Raw genomic sequence first — 14,659 nt, 5'->3', positions numbered from 1 at the left:
GGATTAACCATCCTTTTACGTTTTCGGATTAACGAACATCGAGGTATAGGCAATTTACGTGTTTCGGAATTACGAACCTTCGGAATTACGAAGTGTAACCGTATTTTCAATGTCATCTAATAAGCATTTTATCAACATATATAATTATCATCATCATCTCGCTAATACCAGCATCATTGTTACAAAAAGTGTCCTAAACATCATTGTTGTAATTATGAAATGTAATCTCTATTGTGCGAATCTGCATAATTTTATCATCATCATAAATATCATCATTCTCTTATTATTGTTACTATAAGAGTTGACATACTCGCTATCACCGTAGTAGGGGCATTATTAAATGTAGTATGGAATAGTTTGGTTACTGACTTTCTAGCTAAGTTTTTTTCTGTTAGTATTTTTTGTTTACATCTGATTTATTGATGAGTAGATTATATGATATTAATTTCGCATTTCTATTCTTATTTTGTAGGATTAGATATTCTTTCTCTACTTATTTTTATTTTTTAATTCTGTGTATTAAACTTAACAAATTATCGGTCTATTAGTAGTGATGAACATGACAATTTCATATTTTTGTACGCTGTATAATAAATGATCGCATTGATTATCAAACACTTTTTTTTATTGTCATCTGGAATTGTTTTTACTAATTATTGATGATATGGGACAAGACAATCTTGACGTAATTAATTTAATGCAGTGCCGACTTGCTCATAACTACCCCCACCTAAATTACACCTAGAACACATACACACTTTCACTCGCGTTTAAACACAAACACACCCTCACACCCAAATCCTTTGAAAGAAACAGTGTGTTCCACAGGTGTGAAAGTGCATTCCCACTGTCAGGCTTGAGCATCTTAAGAGCGTGGATCGCATTCTCACATTGTCCACTGTGTGAACACACACTCACCCACACACACACACACACACACAAGAGATGTCCTCGTCGGGAAAATTGACTGTTGAACATGAACATCTTAACAAAGACAATCATTGGCAAATTGCCAATTCGTCTATCGCCAGCCCGTCGATCCATTCATCACATGGTCTACCTTCATTTAGTCTAATACCATTCCGTCCATCAACATTTCGTATAACAACCATTTGGTCCAATCATCACTTGGTCTAATCACCAGTTCGTCTATGACCATGTCGTCTCATAACCAACTGGTCTATAAATCAATTTTAATTTCATTCATTTCACCCAATTAAGACTTAATAATGGATACGGACTAAATGGCTATTGGACCAATTGGTTATTAGAAGAAATGGTGAGTGGACGAAATGGCAATTAGATTATGTGGATGGTGGACCAAATGATTGTAGACGAATTGGCATTAGATGAATTGACAAGGACACACATGCACTGTCCTACATATCTTGGCATGTCTTTTTTTCACACACACCCAGGCACACACGCTCTATTCCGCGCACACACACACCAACCCAACCGCACAGGGACACGTCACATAACCCATACATCTGTATTCATACCTTCACTGTGTATGATATATCATTTGCAGCCAGGGGCGGATCCAGGATTTTTCAAGGGGGGGGGAATTTTCCCGATGAAAACTTGACAAGCAAAAAAAAGTCATCACTCTCAAAAGGGCAGCACACTGCTACCACCCCCTAGCATCTGCCACTTTTTGCAACTAAAAGATGTAATTGTAATGGAATCGTTTGCCGAACTTCACCACAGCTATTCGCAATATTAGCATCTTGGTTTTCCACGTATTGGCAATAATAAGACATCATTCGAAACAAAATTCACGAGTAATGCAGTTTTTGCAATGCTAACAATTAACTTAAAAAAGTTATTTTATTTACTTAAAGAACTTAATTGTTGGCATTGCAAAAACTGCATTACTTATACAAATATTATATATAAACCTCTCAAAAAAGTTTGGAAATCTGTGTTTGGCCATTAATTTCTACTACCAGGTTTAAACAATGCATATTTTACATCATTCAGAAGATAATTTAATTCTCTTTAAAATTATACAATGCTTGTTATGATCATGTCATCACGAAAAGAGCAAGATTCAAATGTGTTCGATGAGGTCTGAATTGAAAACCTGCAAAACGAGCAAAAATGGTTTGAAAATCTGAGTTTGACCATTCCTTTCTCCCAACTCCCAATTTTACACAATGCACATTTGATATCATTCAAAAGATCATTTATTTCTCTTTAAAATAATACCATGCTTGTTATGATCATGCCATCACGAAAAGAACAGGATTCAAAAGTGTTGGATGAGGTCTGAATTGAAAAGCTGCAAAACGAGCAGAAATAGCCATGAAGGGTCAATACAGAACATGGTTCTTTTGTCTGTGTCAGTAGAGATGAAAATCCACTCAAACCAAGCCCCTGCTTCTGTAGTGATGGTTCAGTGAGATAACATGGTTTGAAATACCCATGCATGTTTGTTATGTTTTTGCTTGTGCAGAGGTGTGTTTGATTCCATGTAAATGTTGATGTTAAGGTGCATGAAAACAAAAGAAATTACTGAGCAAGTCACTCATCACCAATGAAAACAGAACAGTGACTTTCAATATTGCGTCATTTTGCAACTTTTGAATTTTGACCTTGCCCCACATTTCAAGGCACTGCATCTCCATGTGAATGATGATCATATCATATAGGGTATCATTTTAAAGAAAATTAAATGATCTATTTATTAATATCAATTACACATTGATATTTACTGAAATTAATGAGAAAACATCGGTCAAAGTAAAAACAAAGCCGCTAAGAAACTCATCACCAATGAAAACAGAACAGTGACTTCCAATATTGCGTCATTTTGCAACTTTTGAATTTTGACCTTGCCCCACATTTCAATGCACTGCACCTCCATGTGAACCATAATCATATTATGTAGGGTATCATCTTAAAGAGAATTAAATGTTCTATTCAGTGATATTAATTACACATTGATATTTACCAAAACCGAAGAGGGATTATCGATCACAGTCAGTTTTCCAAACTTTTTTGAGGAGTTTATATACTAGAGAAAACACCAGTCATTTTAAACATGCAGAAGTCGACTTCATGGCCCGGGGAAACTTTAATCAAATTTTTTTTGCTTGTCAAATATTTCTTGACCAAAATCACCTTCATTTTGGAATAATAACAACAAATTTTTCTTTCTTTTTTGTCGCCTGATATTTTTTCCTTAAGCTACCAACCCTTTTTAGAAATCAGGGCCATGGGAACGATTTTGTTTTTACTGGGGGTGCCGATATTATTTGGACAAGCAAAATAAATAAAGGTTTTCACTACAAAACGAAGGTCATTTTGGTCCAGAGAAACTTGAAAAGCAAAAAAAAAAAAATTGGGAGTTTCCAATACAGAATGAAGGTCATTTTGATCACAAGAAATTTGACATTTCTCCATTTTGTCAAATCTTCCAGACTTCCATACGGTGCTGAATATGGAGAACAATATACGCAGCAGGCCTGGGAAAATATTGGGATTGCTGAACCACCGCTTCCAAGGGCTATGTGAGAAATTTGTTTCCAGGCCCCATTTCAATTTTGCGCATTCGGAGCATGTTTTAAAACAGAAAGCAAGGTTTGGGCTATTCTTCTTTACACACCAACACAATAATCGGCCTCTTGAACACCCCTTCGAATTCTGACCCCAGAACGCAGGACCAGAAATTTATAACACAGTCTCTCCAAGTCTGTTTATACCCCATATTATACTATTTAACCTTGTGAATGCTATAGAACGTCTCGCAGATGGCATATTTCATTGAAGTAATGAATAAAAAAGACAGAAAGGCAGGCATATTTCCTGAATTAAGAAAATTTATTTCTTTCACCAAAATAGAAAATAAAAAGCAGTTTAAATATTACAAAAATATCAGATTATAAAAAAACCTGATATTAAAAATGTAAGATTGTTTAAAAAAATAGTTTATACCAAACGCGATGTTGCAAATGACCAGAGTTAACGTGACCTGTCGTTGGCAAAAAAGACTATTGCTTGCATTGAAGAATAGAAAGAAACATTTAAGAAATCTAATTTAGATTTACTGGATATTAAAGGATTATCTGGAAGTGTAACTTGGAACTCTAAAATATGAGTAATGAAACAATAACGAAGTTTCGCCTCGCATGTCGGGCGTGTTCAATTCCATTACCTTTATGAAAAACGACAACATATTTTAAAGTTGTATCAAACGGCAATTTTTCTACATGGTACAAAAAAAAATTACCAGGGAGAAAGGTAAACGGTCATAAAGTAACCTAAAAATGACACTACTTGACAAGGCATACAAATTATTTTTGTGAAAAAACGACTATTCTAATCGTATTTTGGGGCTTAATATAATCCAGCTTCAAGTTGAACGACAATACAATTTTTCTAGCCTCCTATCTTGTTTATAGTCATGGCGGGGGGGGGGGGGGGGTCATCAGTGCTTTGACTTTCGAGTTGATTGTCACATTCCCCTAAAACCCACATTCACATTATACATTTTGTCTCTATTTTCAGGAAGTTCCCTGGGCAAAAGAGGTTTCTGGTCACTAGCCCTGCTTCGGGGTTGATTTATCCCTTTTCAAGTTAACTTTGTTAATTTTAACATTCCAGAAAATTGTAAACTTTCAACCGTAATCTTAGAATGAATTTAAGGACTCTAGGAAATGCCACTAAATTCCAGACCTGGGGACTCAATTCCTGGTAAAAATAACAATGATATTTGTGCTGTAAAAAACACTATTAGCAACAATGCCAAAATGATGCCTGATCACTAAATAGCAGTATAACCAAATGTAAATATGTTACATGTGAAGATCGTAAAATAATAAATTATGATAAAGAAATATGATCATCATATGTGATATTAATACTGAACAATATTTAGAATAGATAATGATGTAGTGAAATGTATTATTCAATTTGTTTATCTGCCACACGGTTGAAAATAATTGCTATATGAGTGTGCCCCAGATACTGTTCAAAGGTACGTTCGTACCTTACATTTATAAGGTCCGCTCGTACAATTGAACATTAGATATATCCTCGATGATTAAGTTAATTAAAGAAAATAATTTGAAATATGCTTTATTTCGAATGTTCAAGATTGCAAAGTGCATATTTATTGTGACTACGTTATGACTTAGCGCTAGGGAATTCCTTATGTGCAGTCGGTAAAAAAGTCATGATTATATTGAAAACATATTTCTTCGGCTTCAAACAGCCCCGAAATCATTACGAAAAATCGTTCTAATTGTCATTTGTTGAAGTTTTCAATTACAGAGGCTCTGCCGTGTGCCAAGGCATGGCAAGATTTTGAATAGACTGGTTTTATATAAGACATGTAGGATACGAACGAAGATGACTATAAACTACAGAAATATTAGACCTTGAAAGTTATACCCACACCATATAAGAATACAAAAGTGAATAAAAGTGATACTGGCTACCTGCATGACCCTAATAATGAAAAAAGTTTTTAAGTTATAAGATTACAAAAAAAAGTTTTTCTTATTTGGGCCTATTGCAGACCTCATATAAGGTGCTAATCACTGAATGGTCAAAATAACATCACGTGACACGGTGATTTCCGGAAGGATCCTGATCAGCACTAGGTGGTAGTACAGACGACTCCAGCATCTTCGCGATGGCTACAGTTGTGAACACCAACGCTTGAATGACTGCAGGCCCAGATGGTTGTTTCATCTCCTGCACAGACGATATCGTCCAGGAAGATATCGCCGCTGCCCTGACCAAAATGAGCATATATAGGGGCACTAGACGCACCCGGGAAACCAAGCATTCGACAGACCACGCGAGCAGCGGCCAGATCCCATCCATCGTCACAGACAGTACCCCACTGTCCGTCATGGTAGACCTCGACCCTTCCTTCATTCGCGTTGTTCCCATTAACCAGTCGTACACCTTTTGTGAAGGTATCGTGAAAGAGAAAACAATGTGAGAAAATACGTTTGCATTTATTACCTTATTAGACATCTACCGCTACTACTACTACTACTACTACTATACTACTACTGCTGCTGCTCCTACTAGTACCATCACTACTACTACTACTGCTGCTGTTACTACTTCTAGGCCATCGGAATGGTTTTGAAAGTTGGGTGCTGCCCTGTTCTTATCTAAAACACAAGCACCCACACCCGTCCTCTTAGACCGATTTTTAAGACACTTTTAGTGTTATGCTCGTTTTGTTGTTCTCTTTTGGTTCAAATCAACATTTTCAGGGATGGACTTGCCATTTAAGAATAGAAACTTGGCCCTCTCTTGCCTTTCATTTGTCTACTGAGACCAGGAACCCGTTGCAGAAACGCAACTCAAAAATCTTGCGCAACTTGATTTTCAGCCAATGAAGCACTCGTATTCGGGACTTGCGCTTGATATTTTGACTTGGGTTTAAACGCAAGTCTTTCTGCAACAGGCCCCCCAAAAAACGTTGAATATCATCGAAGCAAGTAATTTGCTTTTAGTTTCCGGCATTTTAACCATTTCCTTCGTATCAATGCATATCCCATTTTTCGGGATATAAGTTGCAAAATAGAGCTGGTACAACTATCCTCAATATTATTGTTCGGTCACATTTTTGTACCGATTCCATTCATAAAATAATGGAATGGCAAAGCCTGAAATCGAGGCAAAACTTTCACATTCAAACAATGATGTACGATCCTTCATCATTTGGCTCTAAATTATCTAACAAAGCTTATACTTTACATCTTCAAGGCCTTACCATCTCCAAATAATAATTTGTGTCTCCAAAAACCCAGAACTTATTATTGCAAACGCACATTTTTCTAAAGGGGACTAAGTTGTTTAACAGCATCCAAGATAATTTCCGTAATTGTATAACCTTAATTTCATGAAATTAACCTTGTCACAATCGAAACCTTTATTTTTCTGGGGGTGGGGATAGGCAAACTGATAGCGTGTGTTTTTATTTTTCGTATTCATTCTTTCTTTTTTTATGATCTGTCGTTCTTCTTCCTATGGCTCTCTCTCTCTTATTTTGGTTCCCATGCAAGACCAGCTATTGATGCAGCTGAATATGGGTTATCCAACCGTCTTTTGTCTTAGGTTTTGTCTTTTTATATTTTTTAATCCGGATCGTTCGAAAGTGACCAAGAGCAATCAAATAGTTTCCATTTATATCTTGGGGAGCATTTCATCAAAATTTTGCTAATTCTGTCACTTTACAACTTTCCATGTTCTTGCACTTTCCACGAGAGAACATTATCCTTCTAATGGTCATGTTAAGTACCCACAAATGTTTAACGTTCTGCGTTACCACTTCTGATAAAAGAACTCGATGTATTAATAGCTTATACATTCTCATTCTAATGATTTGAAACAAGTTATATATGGAGGTGAAGGGATTTTGGAAAGATGGTTCACGAATTCTGAAAGAATTTCCCCTAGCGTCTGGAATGCACACACTCCAGCGTCTTCAGTCCAATGAAGGGCTGCTCTTTTCACGGGCAAGTTTAAAGTAGACACAAACGTTCTACTTTCCGCCTTGCCTCTTTGAATTCGAAAAGCAAAGAATGAGACACTAGCTATCGCTTAACTATATCCTCACCATCAGTTACTTACACTAGTTTCCCTTTGTGTCTGCCTTTTCCTTTTCTTTCATCCCCTTCACTAACCTGATTGGTAATCTCTACTCACTAATGCCCCTTTTGTCTCCTTGTTTCTAGGGTTGTTGTTGACTGTCTGTGCCTGTGTTCAATATTATGCTTGTTCCACTTTCTATGTTTGTCATTTTGCCTCCGACGAAGATTCTGCTAGGATCGAAAGCTTAGGCCCCTTTTGACTCTCTAATTTACTCCATTGGCTCTCTTTTTTTAGATAAGCAGTTTTCAGCAGCTTCTTTTTGCTATTGATCATTTACGATTCAAACGCTCGATAAATATGTTCCCTTTCGAAATACGCAAAAATTACAATAATGCATAACAAAAAATATTGCTAATTGCAAGACAGTGGACATTTGGTGAAAGACCGACCATTTCGACCTATCTAGTCATTCCGTAATTCAAACAGAAAATGACGTCTTTATCATAAGCTCAGTCCTCTTCACAACTTTGCGTTTTCCTGCCATCGAACATCATTTCATATTTTCCATTTCCACGAGAGAAAATTTATTCTTCTAACAGAAATGTTGGTAGTAGACACAAACTTTCTACATTCCGCCTTACCTCCTCGAATTTGAAAAGAAATTAATGAGACACTAATCGCTTAACTACATCCTCATCAATGTAAATCTACGTTATCGATGGCGGGGATGGGCGTGGTGGAGGGGTAATATTTTATAGAAGATATAGTAGAAAATTTTCAATGAAGTATCTCCTACCTTGTTGAGTGCACACAACTCCAGCGTCTTCGCTGTGACCACAATTGTGTTGACCAATGCCTCGGTGAGAACAGTCCAGGATGGTTTCTTCATTTCCTGAACAGATAACGTCATCGAGTTGGATAGGACCAGAGCCCTGGCCGAACTGAGCTGATCCTGGAGCGCTGAGAGCTTCCCCGAAACCTAGCATTCTACAGATAACATTAGCATCCTGTAAACTCCAGAGATCATCGCAGATCGTTCCCCATTCTCCGTTAACGTTGATCTCGACTCTTCCTTCAGCGTCGTGGTTTCCATTAACCAGGCGTACTACTTCTATGTTTGTATTAAAAAGTTATAGAAAAGAATCCTAACTATTAATCATTTAATCCCTCTTGACTTGAGGTCTTTCATTGGCCTTACTTACACTAGTTTCCCTTTGTGTCTGTCTTTTCCTATTCTTTCATCCCCTTCACTAACCTGATTGGTCATCTTTACTCACTACTGCCCCTTTTGTCTCCTTGTTTCTAGGGTTGTTGTTGACTGTCTGTGCCTGTGTTCAATATTATGCTTGTTCCACTTTCTATGTTTGTCATTTTGCCTCCGACGAAGATTCTGCTTGGATCGAAAGCTTTGGCCCCCTGTGACTCTCTAATTTACTCCATTGGCTCTCTTTTTTTAGATAGGCAGTTTTCAGCAGCTTCTTTTTGCTATTGATCATTTACGATTCAAACGCTCGATAAATATGTTCCCTTTCGAAATACGCAAAAATTACAATAATGCATAAAAAACAATATGGATAAGTTCAAGACAGTGGACATTTGGTGAAAGACAAACCATTTCGACCTATTTAGTTATGCCGTAACTCAAACAGAAAATGACGTCTTTATCATAAGCTCAGTCCCCTTCACAACTTCGCGTTTTTCTGCCATCGAACACCATTTCATATTTTCCATTTCTACGAGAGACAATTTATTCTTCTAACAGAAATGTTCATAGTAGACACAAACTTTCTACATTCCGCCTTACCTCCTCGAATTTGAAAAGAAATTAATGAGACACTAATCGCTTAACTACATCCTCATCAATGTAAATCTACGTTATCGATGGCGGGGATGGGCGTGGTGGAGGGGTAATATTTTATAGAAGATATAGTAGAAAATTTTCAATTAAGTATCTCCTACCTTGTTGAGTGCACACAACTCCAGCGTCTTCGCTGTGACCACAATTGTGTTGACCAATGCCTCGGTGAGAACAGTCCAGGATGGTTTCTTCATTTCCTGAACAGATAACGTCATCGAGTTGGATAGGACCAGAGCCCTGGCCGAATTGAGCTGATCCTGGAGCGCTGAGAGCTTCCCCGAAACCTAGCATTCTACAGATAACATTAGCATCCTGTAAACTCCAGAGATCATCGCAGATCGTTCCCCATTCTCCGTTAACGTTGATCTCGACTCTTCCTTCAGCTTCGTTGTTTCCATTAACCAGTCGTACCACTTCTGTGTTGGTATCAAAATATGATAGCAAGAGAATCGAGAATATTTATTACGTACGATTCAAACGCTCGACAAATACGTCCCCTTTTTGAACACCCAAAACTGCAATACTACAAGATAAGCTATGTAGAATGAATGCTGGACAGTGGACGCCTGTTGAAATACCAACTATTTCGACTTCTCTTTCATACCGTATGAAGGGAAAATGGGTGTATTTTCCATTAGAATCATGGGTATGTATATACATGTATTCCATTTAGTTGAATCTGTATAGATCGATGATTATTTTTTTTTCTCTAGATTTTTTAGATTTATTTTTTCCACAATCTGATAAAAATACGGGTTCAATAGCATAAAAATACATTCAGAAAATACATTCAAAAATACATTCAAAAAAAAAATTCAAACAAGAATACAAAACGGTACATTATTAATAGAGTAAATAATAGAAAGTGGTGGGATTAACAATAGGCCTCAAGACCTTTCAAAGTCAATCCCTATAACACAAATGATCTACCAAACTGGAAACCAAGGGGGGGGGGTCGGATTAGGCAAATTAATAGGAGTTCAGAAGAACATTTCTGAATATTCGTTTAAAAGTCGAAAGACTGGCAAGAATTTAGGAGACTCGGAAGGCAATTCCTCATACTCGGACCTGAATATTATAGGGTGAATTTACACACACAAAAATTCTGCATGAACATCTTCCCCATTGATTCTTCTCAAATCTGTGCCATTGAACAGCACCAATAAAGATTCATGCACCTTCTACTAGAAAAAATATGCACCTCTACGGTCTTCTTCTAAGTGGACACAAGCCTTCTACATTTTGCATTACCTTGTCAATTTTTTTCAATTAGAAAACACCAGACTTGACATATTACCGCTGTTGACTCAAAGTTATCTCTCGAAGTGAAGGGAGGGGGAATTGGAAGATGGTCTTAAATAATTTTTAAAAATAAAAATATCCTCTTCTATTTTCAATGTACACAACTCTACAGTCATCCGTCCTATTCTTATCACAGCCATGTTTGAGGTAGACACAAATTTTCTACTTCCGTCTTACATTTTCGAAATTGTCACGGAAAACACAATACATATATAGTTGTCGTATAACTATATCCTCCTTTTCGCTGTTAATTTAGGTTATTTATTGGGGGAATGGCAGGATTTTCTAGAAGATATATTTAGAGAAGTTCAATGGAGCAACCCCTACCTTGAGGAATGCACACTACCCCAGCGTCTTCGCTGTGACCACAATTGTGTTCACCAATCGGACGATGAGAACAGTCCAAGATTGTCTCTTCATTTCCTGAACAGCTGACGTCATCGAGTTGGATAGGACCAGAGCCTTGGCCGAATTGAGCTGATCCTGGGGCGCTGAGAGCTCCCTCGAAATCGAGCATTCTACAGATAACATTAGCATTGTCCAGATCCCATCCGTCATCGCAGATAGTTCCCCATTCTCCGTTAACGTTGATCTCGACTCTTCCTTCAGCTTCGTTGTTTCCATTAACCAGGCGTACTACTTCTATGTTTGTATAAAAAGTTATAGAAAAGAATCTTAACTATTGAATATTTACTATTTAAACGCTCGATAAATATATTAACTTTCGAAATACGCAAAAATTACAATAATGCATGACAAACAATATGGCTAATTGCAAGACAGTGGACATTTGGTGAAAGACCGACCACTTTGACCTCTCTAGTCATGCTGTAACTCAAACAGAAAATGACGTCTCTATCATGAGCGCAGCCAACTTCACAACTTCGCGTTTTCCTGCCATCGAACACCATTTCATATTTTCTATTTTTACGAGAGAAAATGTATTCTTCTAACATAAATGTTCCAAGTAGACACAAACTTTCTACATTCCGCCTTACCTCCTCGAATTTGAAAAGAAATTAATGAGAGAATAATCGCTTAACTACATCCTCATCAATGTAAATCTAAGTTACTGATGGAGGGGATGGGCGTGGTCGAGGGGTAGTATTTTATAGAAGATATAGTATAATAATTTTAATAAAGTATCTCCTACCTTGTTGAGTGCACACAACTCCAGCGTCTTCGCTGTGACCACAATTGTGTTGACCAATGCCTCTGTGAGAACAGTCCAAGATGTTCTCTTCATTTCCTGAACAGGTAACATCATCGAGTTGGATCGGACCAGAGCCTTGGCCGAATTGAGCTGATCCGGGAGCGCTGAGAGCTTCCCCGAAACCTAGCATTCTACAGATAACATTAGCATCCTGTAAACTCCAGAGATCATCGCAGATCGTTCCCCATTCTCCGTTAACGTTGATCTCGACTCTTCCTTCAGCTTCGTTGTTTCCATTAACCAGTCGTACCACTTCTGTGTTGGTATCAAAATTTTATAGCAAGAGAATCGAGAATATTTATTAAGTACGACCCAAACGCTCGACAAATACGTTCCCTTTTTGAACACCCAAAACTACAATACTACAAGATAAGCTATGTAGAATGAATGCTGGACAGTGCACGCCTGTTGAAAGACCAACTATTTCGACTTCTCTTTCATACCGTAACAAGGGAAAATGGGTGTATTTTCCATTAGAATCATAATATGTATATACATGTATTCCATTTAGTTGAATCTGTATAGATCGATGATTATTTTTTTTCTCTAGATTTTTTAGATTTATTTTTTTCCACAATCTGATAAAAAAGGGTTCGATAGCATAAAAACACATTCAGAAAATACATTCAAATATACATTCAAACACGAATACAAAAGGGTACATTATTAATAGAGTCAATAATAGAAAGTGGTGGGATTAACGATAGGCCTCAAGACCTTTCAAAGTCAATCCCTATAACACAAAAGATCTACCAAAACGAAAACCAAGGGGGGGGGGCGGATTAGGCAAATTAATAGGAGTTTGGAAGAACATTTCTGAATATTCGTTTAAAAGTCGAAAGACTTTGGCAAGAATTCAGGATACTCGGAAGGCAATTCCTCATACTCGGACCTGAATATTATAAGGTGAATTTACACACACAAAAATTCCGCATGAATCCCTTCCCCATTGATTCTTCTCAAATCTGTGTCATTGAACAGCACCATTAAAGATTCATGCACCTTCTACTAGAAAAAAATATGCACCTCTGTGGTCTTCTTCTAAGTAGACACAAGCCTTCTACATTTTGCATTACCTTGTCAATTTTTTTTTCAATTAGAAAACACCAGACTTGACATATTACCGCTGTTGACTCAAAGTTATTTCTCGAGGTGAAGGGAGGGGGGATTGGAAGGTGGTCTTAAATGTTTTTTTTAAAGAATATCCTCTACTATTTTCAATGGACACAACTCTACAGTCATCCGTCCTATTCTTATCACGGCAATGTTTGAGGTAGACACAAATTTTCTACTTCCGTCTTACATTTTCGAAATTGTCACGGAAAACACAATACATATATAGTTGTCGTATAATTATATCCCCCTTTTTGCTGTTAATTTAGGTTATTTATTGGGGGAATGGCAGGATTTTCTAGAAATAATATTTAGAGAAGTTCAATGGAGCAACCCCTACCTTGAGGAATGCACACTACCCCAGCGTCTTCGCTGTGACCACAGTTGTGTTCACCAATTGGACGATGAGAACAGTCCAAGATTGTATCTTCATTTCCTGAACAGCTGACGTCATCGAGTTGGATAGGACCAGAGCCTTGGCCGAATTGAGCTGATCCTGGGGCGCTGAGAGCTCCCTCGAAATCGAGCATTCTACAGATAACATTAGCATTGTCCAGATCCCATCCGTCATCGCAGATAGTTCCCCATTCTCCGTTAACGTTGATCTCGACTCTTCCTTCAGCGTCGTTGTTTCCATTAACCAGGCGTACTACTTCTATGTTTGTATAAAAAAATGTATAGAAAAGAATCTTAACTATTGAATATTTACGATTTAAACGCTCGATAAATATATTAACTTTCTAAATACGCAAAAATTACAATAATGCATGACAAACAATATGGCTAATTGCAAGACAGTGGACATTTAGTGAAAGACCGACCACTTCGACCTCTCTAGTCATGCTGTAACTCAAACAGAAAATGACGTCTTTATCATGAGCGCAGCCAACTTCACAACTTCGCGTTTTCCTGCCATCGAACACAATTTCATATTTTCTATTTTTACGAGAGAAAATGTATTCTTCTAACAGAAATGTTCCAAGTACACACAAACTTTCTACATTCCGCCTTACCTCCTCGAATTTGAAAAGAAATTAATGAGAGAATAATCGCTTAACTACATCCTCATCAATGTAAATCTAAGTTACTGATGGAGGGGATGGGCGTGGTCGAGGGGTAGTATTTTATAGAAGATATAGTATAATAATTTTAATAAAGTATCTCCTACCTTGTTGAGTGCACACAACTCCAGCGTCTTCGCTGTGACCACAATTGTGTTGACCAATGCCTCGGTGAGAACAGTCCAAGATGTTCTCTTCATTTCCTGAACAGGTAACATCATCGAGTTGGATCGGACCAGAGCCTTGGCCGAATTGAGCTGATCCGGGAGCGCTGAGAGCTTCCCCGAAACCTAGCATTCTACAGATAACATTAGCATCCTGTAAACTCCAGAGATCATCGCAGATCGTTCCCCATTCTCCGTTAACGTTGATCTCGACTCTTCCTTCAGCTTCGTTGTTTCCATTAACCAGTCGTACCACTTCTGTGTTGGTATCAAAATTTTATAGCAAGAGAATCGAGAATATTTATTACGTACGACCCAAACGCTCGACAAATACGTTCCCTTTTTGAACACCCAAAACTACAATACTACAAGATAAGCTATGTAG

At 37.5% G+C, this 14,659-nt stretch overlaps 1 protein-coding gene across 10 annotated transcripts in view; it reads right to left on the bottom strand.

The window, feature by feature from the left end:
- Positions 1-4,413: 4,413 nt before the first annotated feature.
- LOC121421474 (deleted in malignant brain tumors 1 protein-like) overlaps positions 4,414-14,659 on the bottom strand; it is a 48,204-nt gene continuing 37,958 nt past the window's right edge. For 3 of the 10 annotated variants that reach the window (XM_041616177.1, XM_041616184.1, XM_041616180.1), the window contains 7 exons: positions 14,218-14,532; positions 13,390-13,704; positions 11,877-12,191; positions 11,051-11,365; positions 9,523-9,837; positions 8,360-8,674; positions 4,414-5,919 (listed from right to left, as the gene is read on the bottom strand). In XM_041616177.1, the coding sequence (XP_041472111.1) occupies positions 5,606-5,919; positions 8,360-8,674; positions 9,523-9,837; positions 11,051-11,365; positions 11,877-12,191; positions 13,390-13,704; positions 14,218-14,532 (2,204 nt within the window). In that variant the 3' untranslated portion in view covers positions 4,414-5,605. The remainder of the gene's footprint in view (positions 5,920-8,359; positions 8,675-9,522; positions 9,838-11,050; positions 11,366-11,876; positions 12,192-13,389; positions 13,705-14,217; positions 14,533-14,659) is intronic. The other 7 variants (XM_041616178.1, XM_041616179.1, XM_041616181.1 and 4 more) reach the window with 7 other exon arrangements.

This window comes from Lytechinus variegatus, chromosome 9, assembly GCF_018143015.1.
Source record: "Lytechinus variegatus isolate NC3 chromosome 9, Lvar_3.0, whole genome shotgun sequence".
NCBI classification, from domain to species: Eukaryota; Metazoa; Echinodermata; class Echinoidea; order Temnopleuroida; family Toxopneustidae; genus Lytechinus; species Lytechinus variegatus.
The sequence above is the reverse complement of the archived record's forward strand: the minus strand, read 5'-3'. Positions and strand labels throughout refer to the sequence as shown.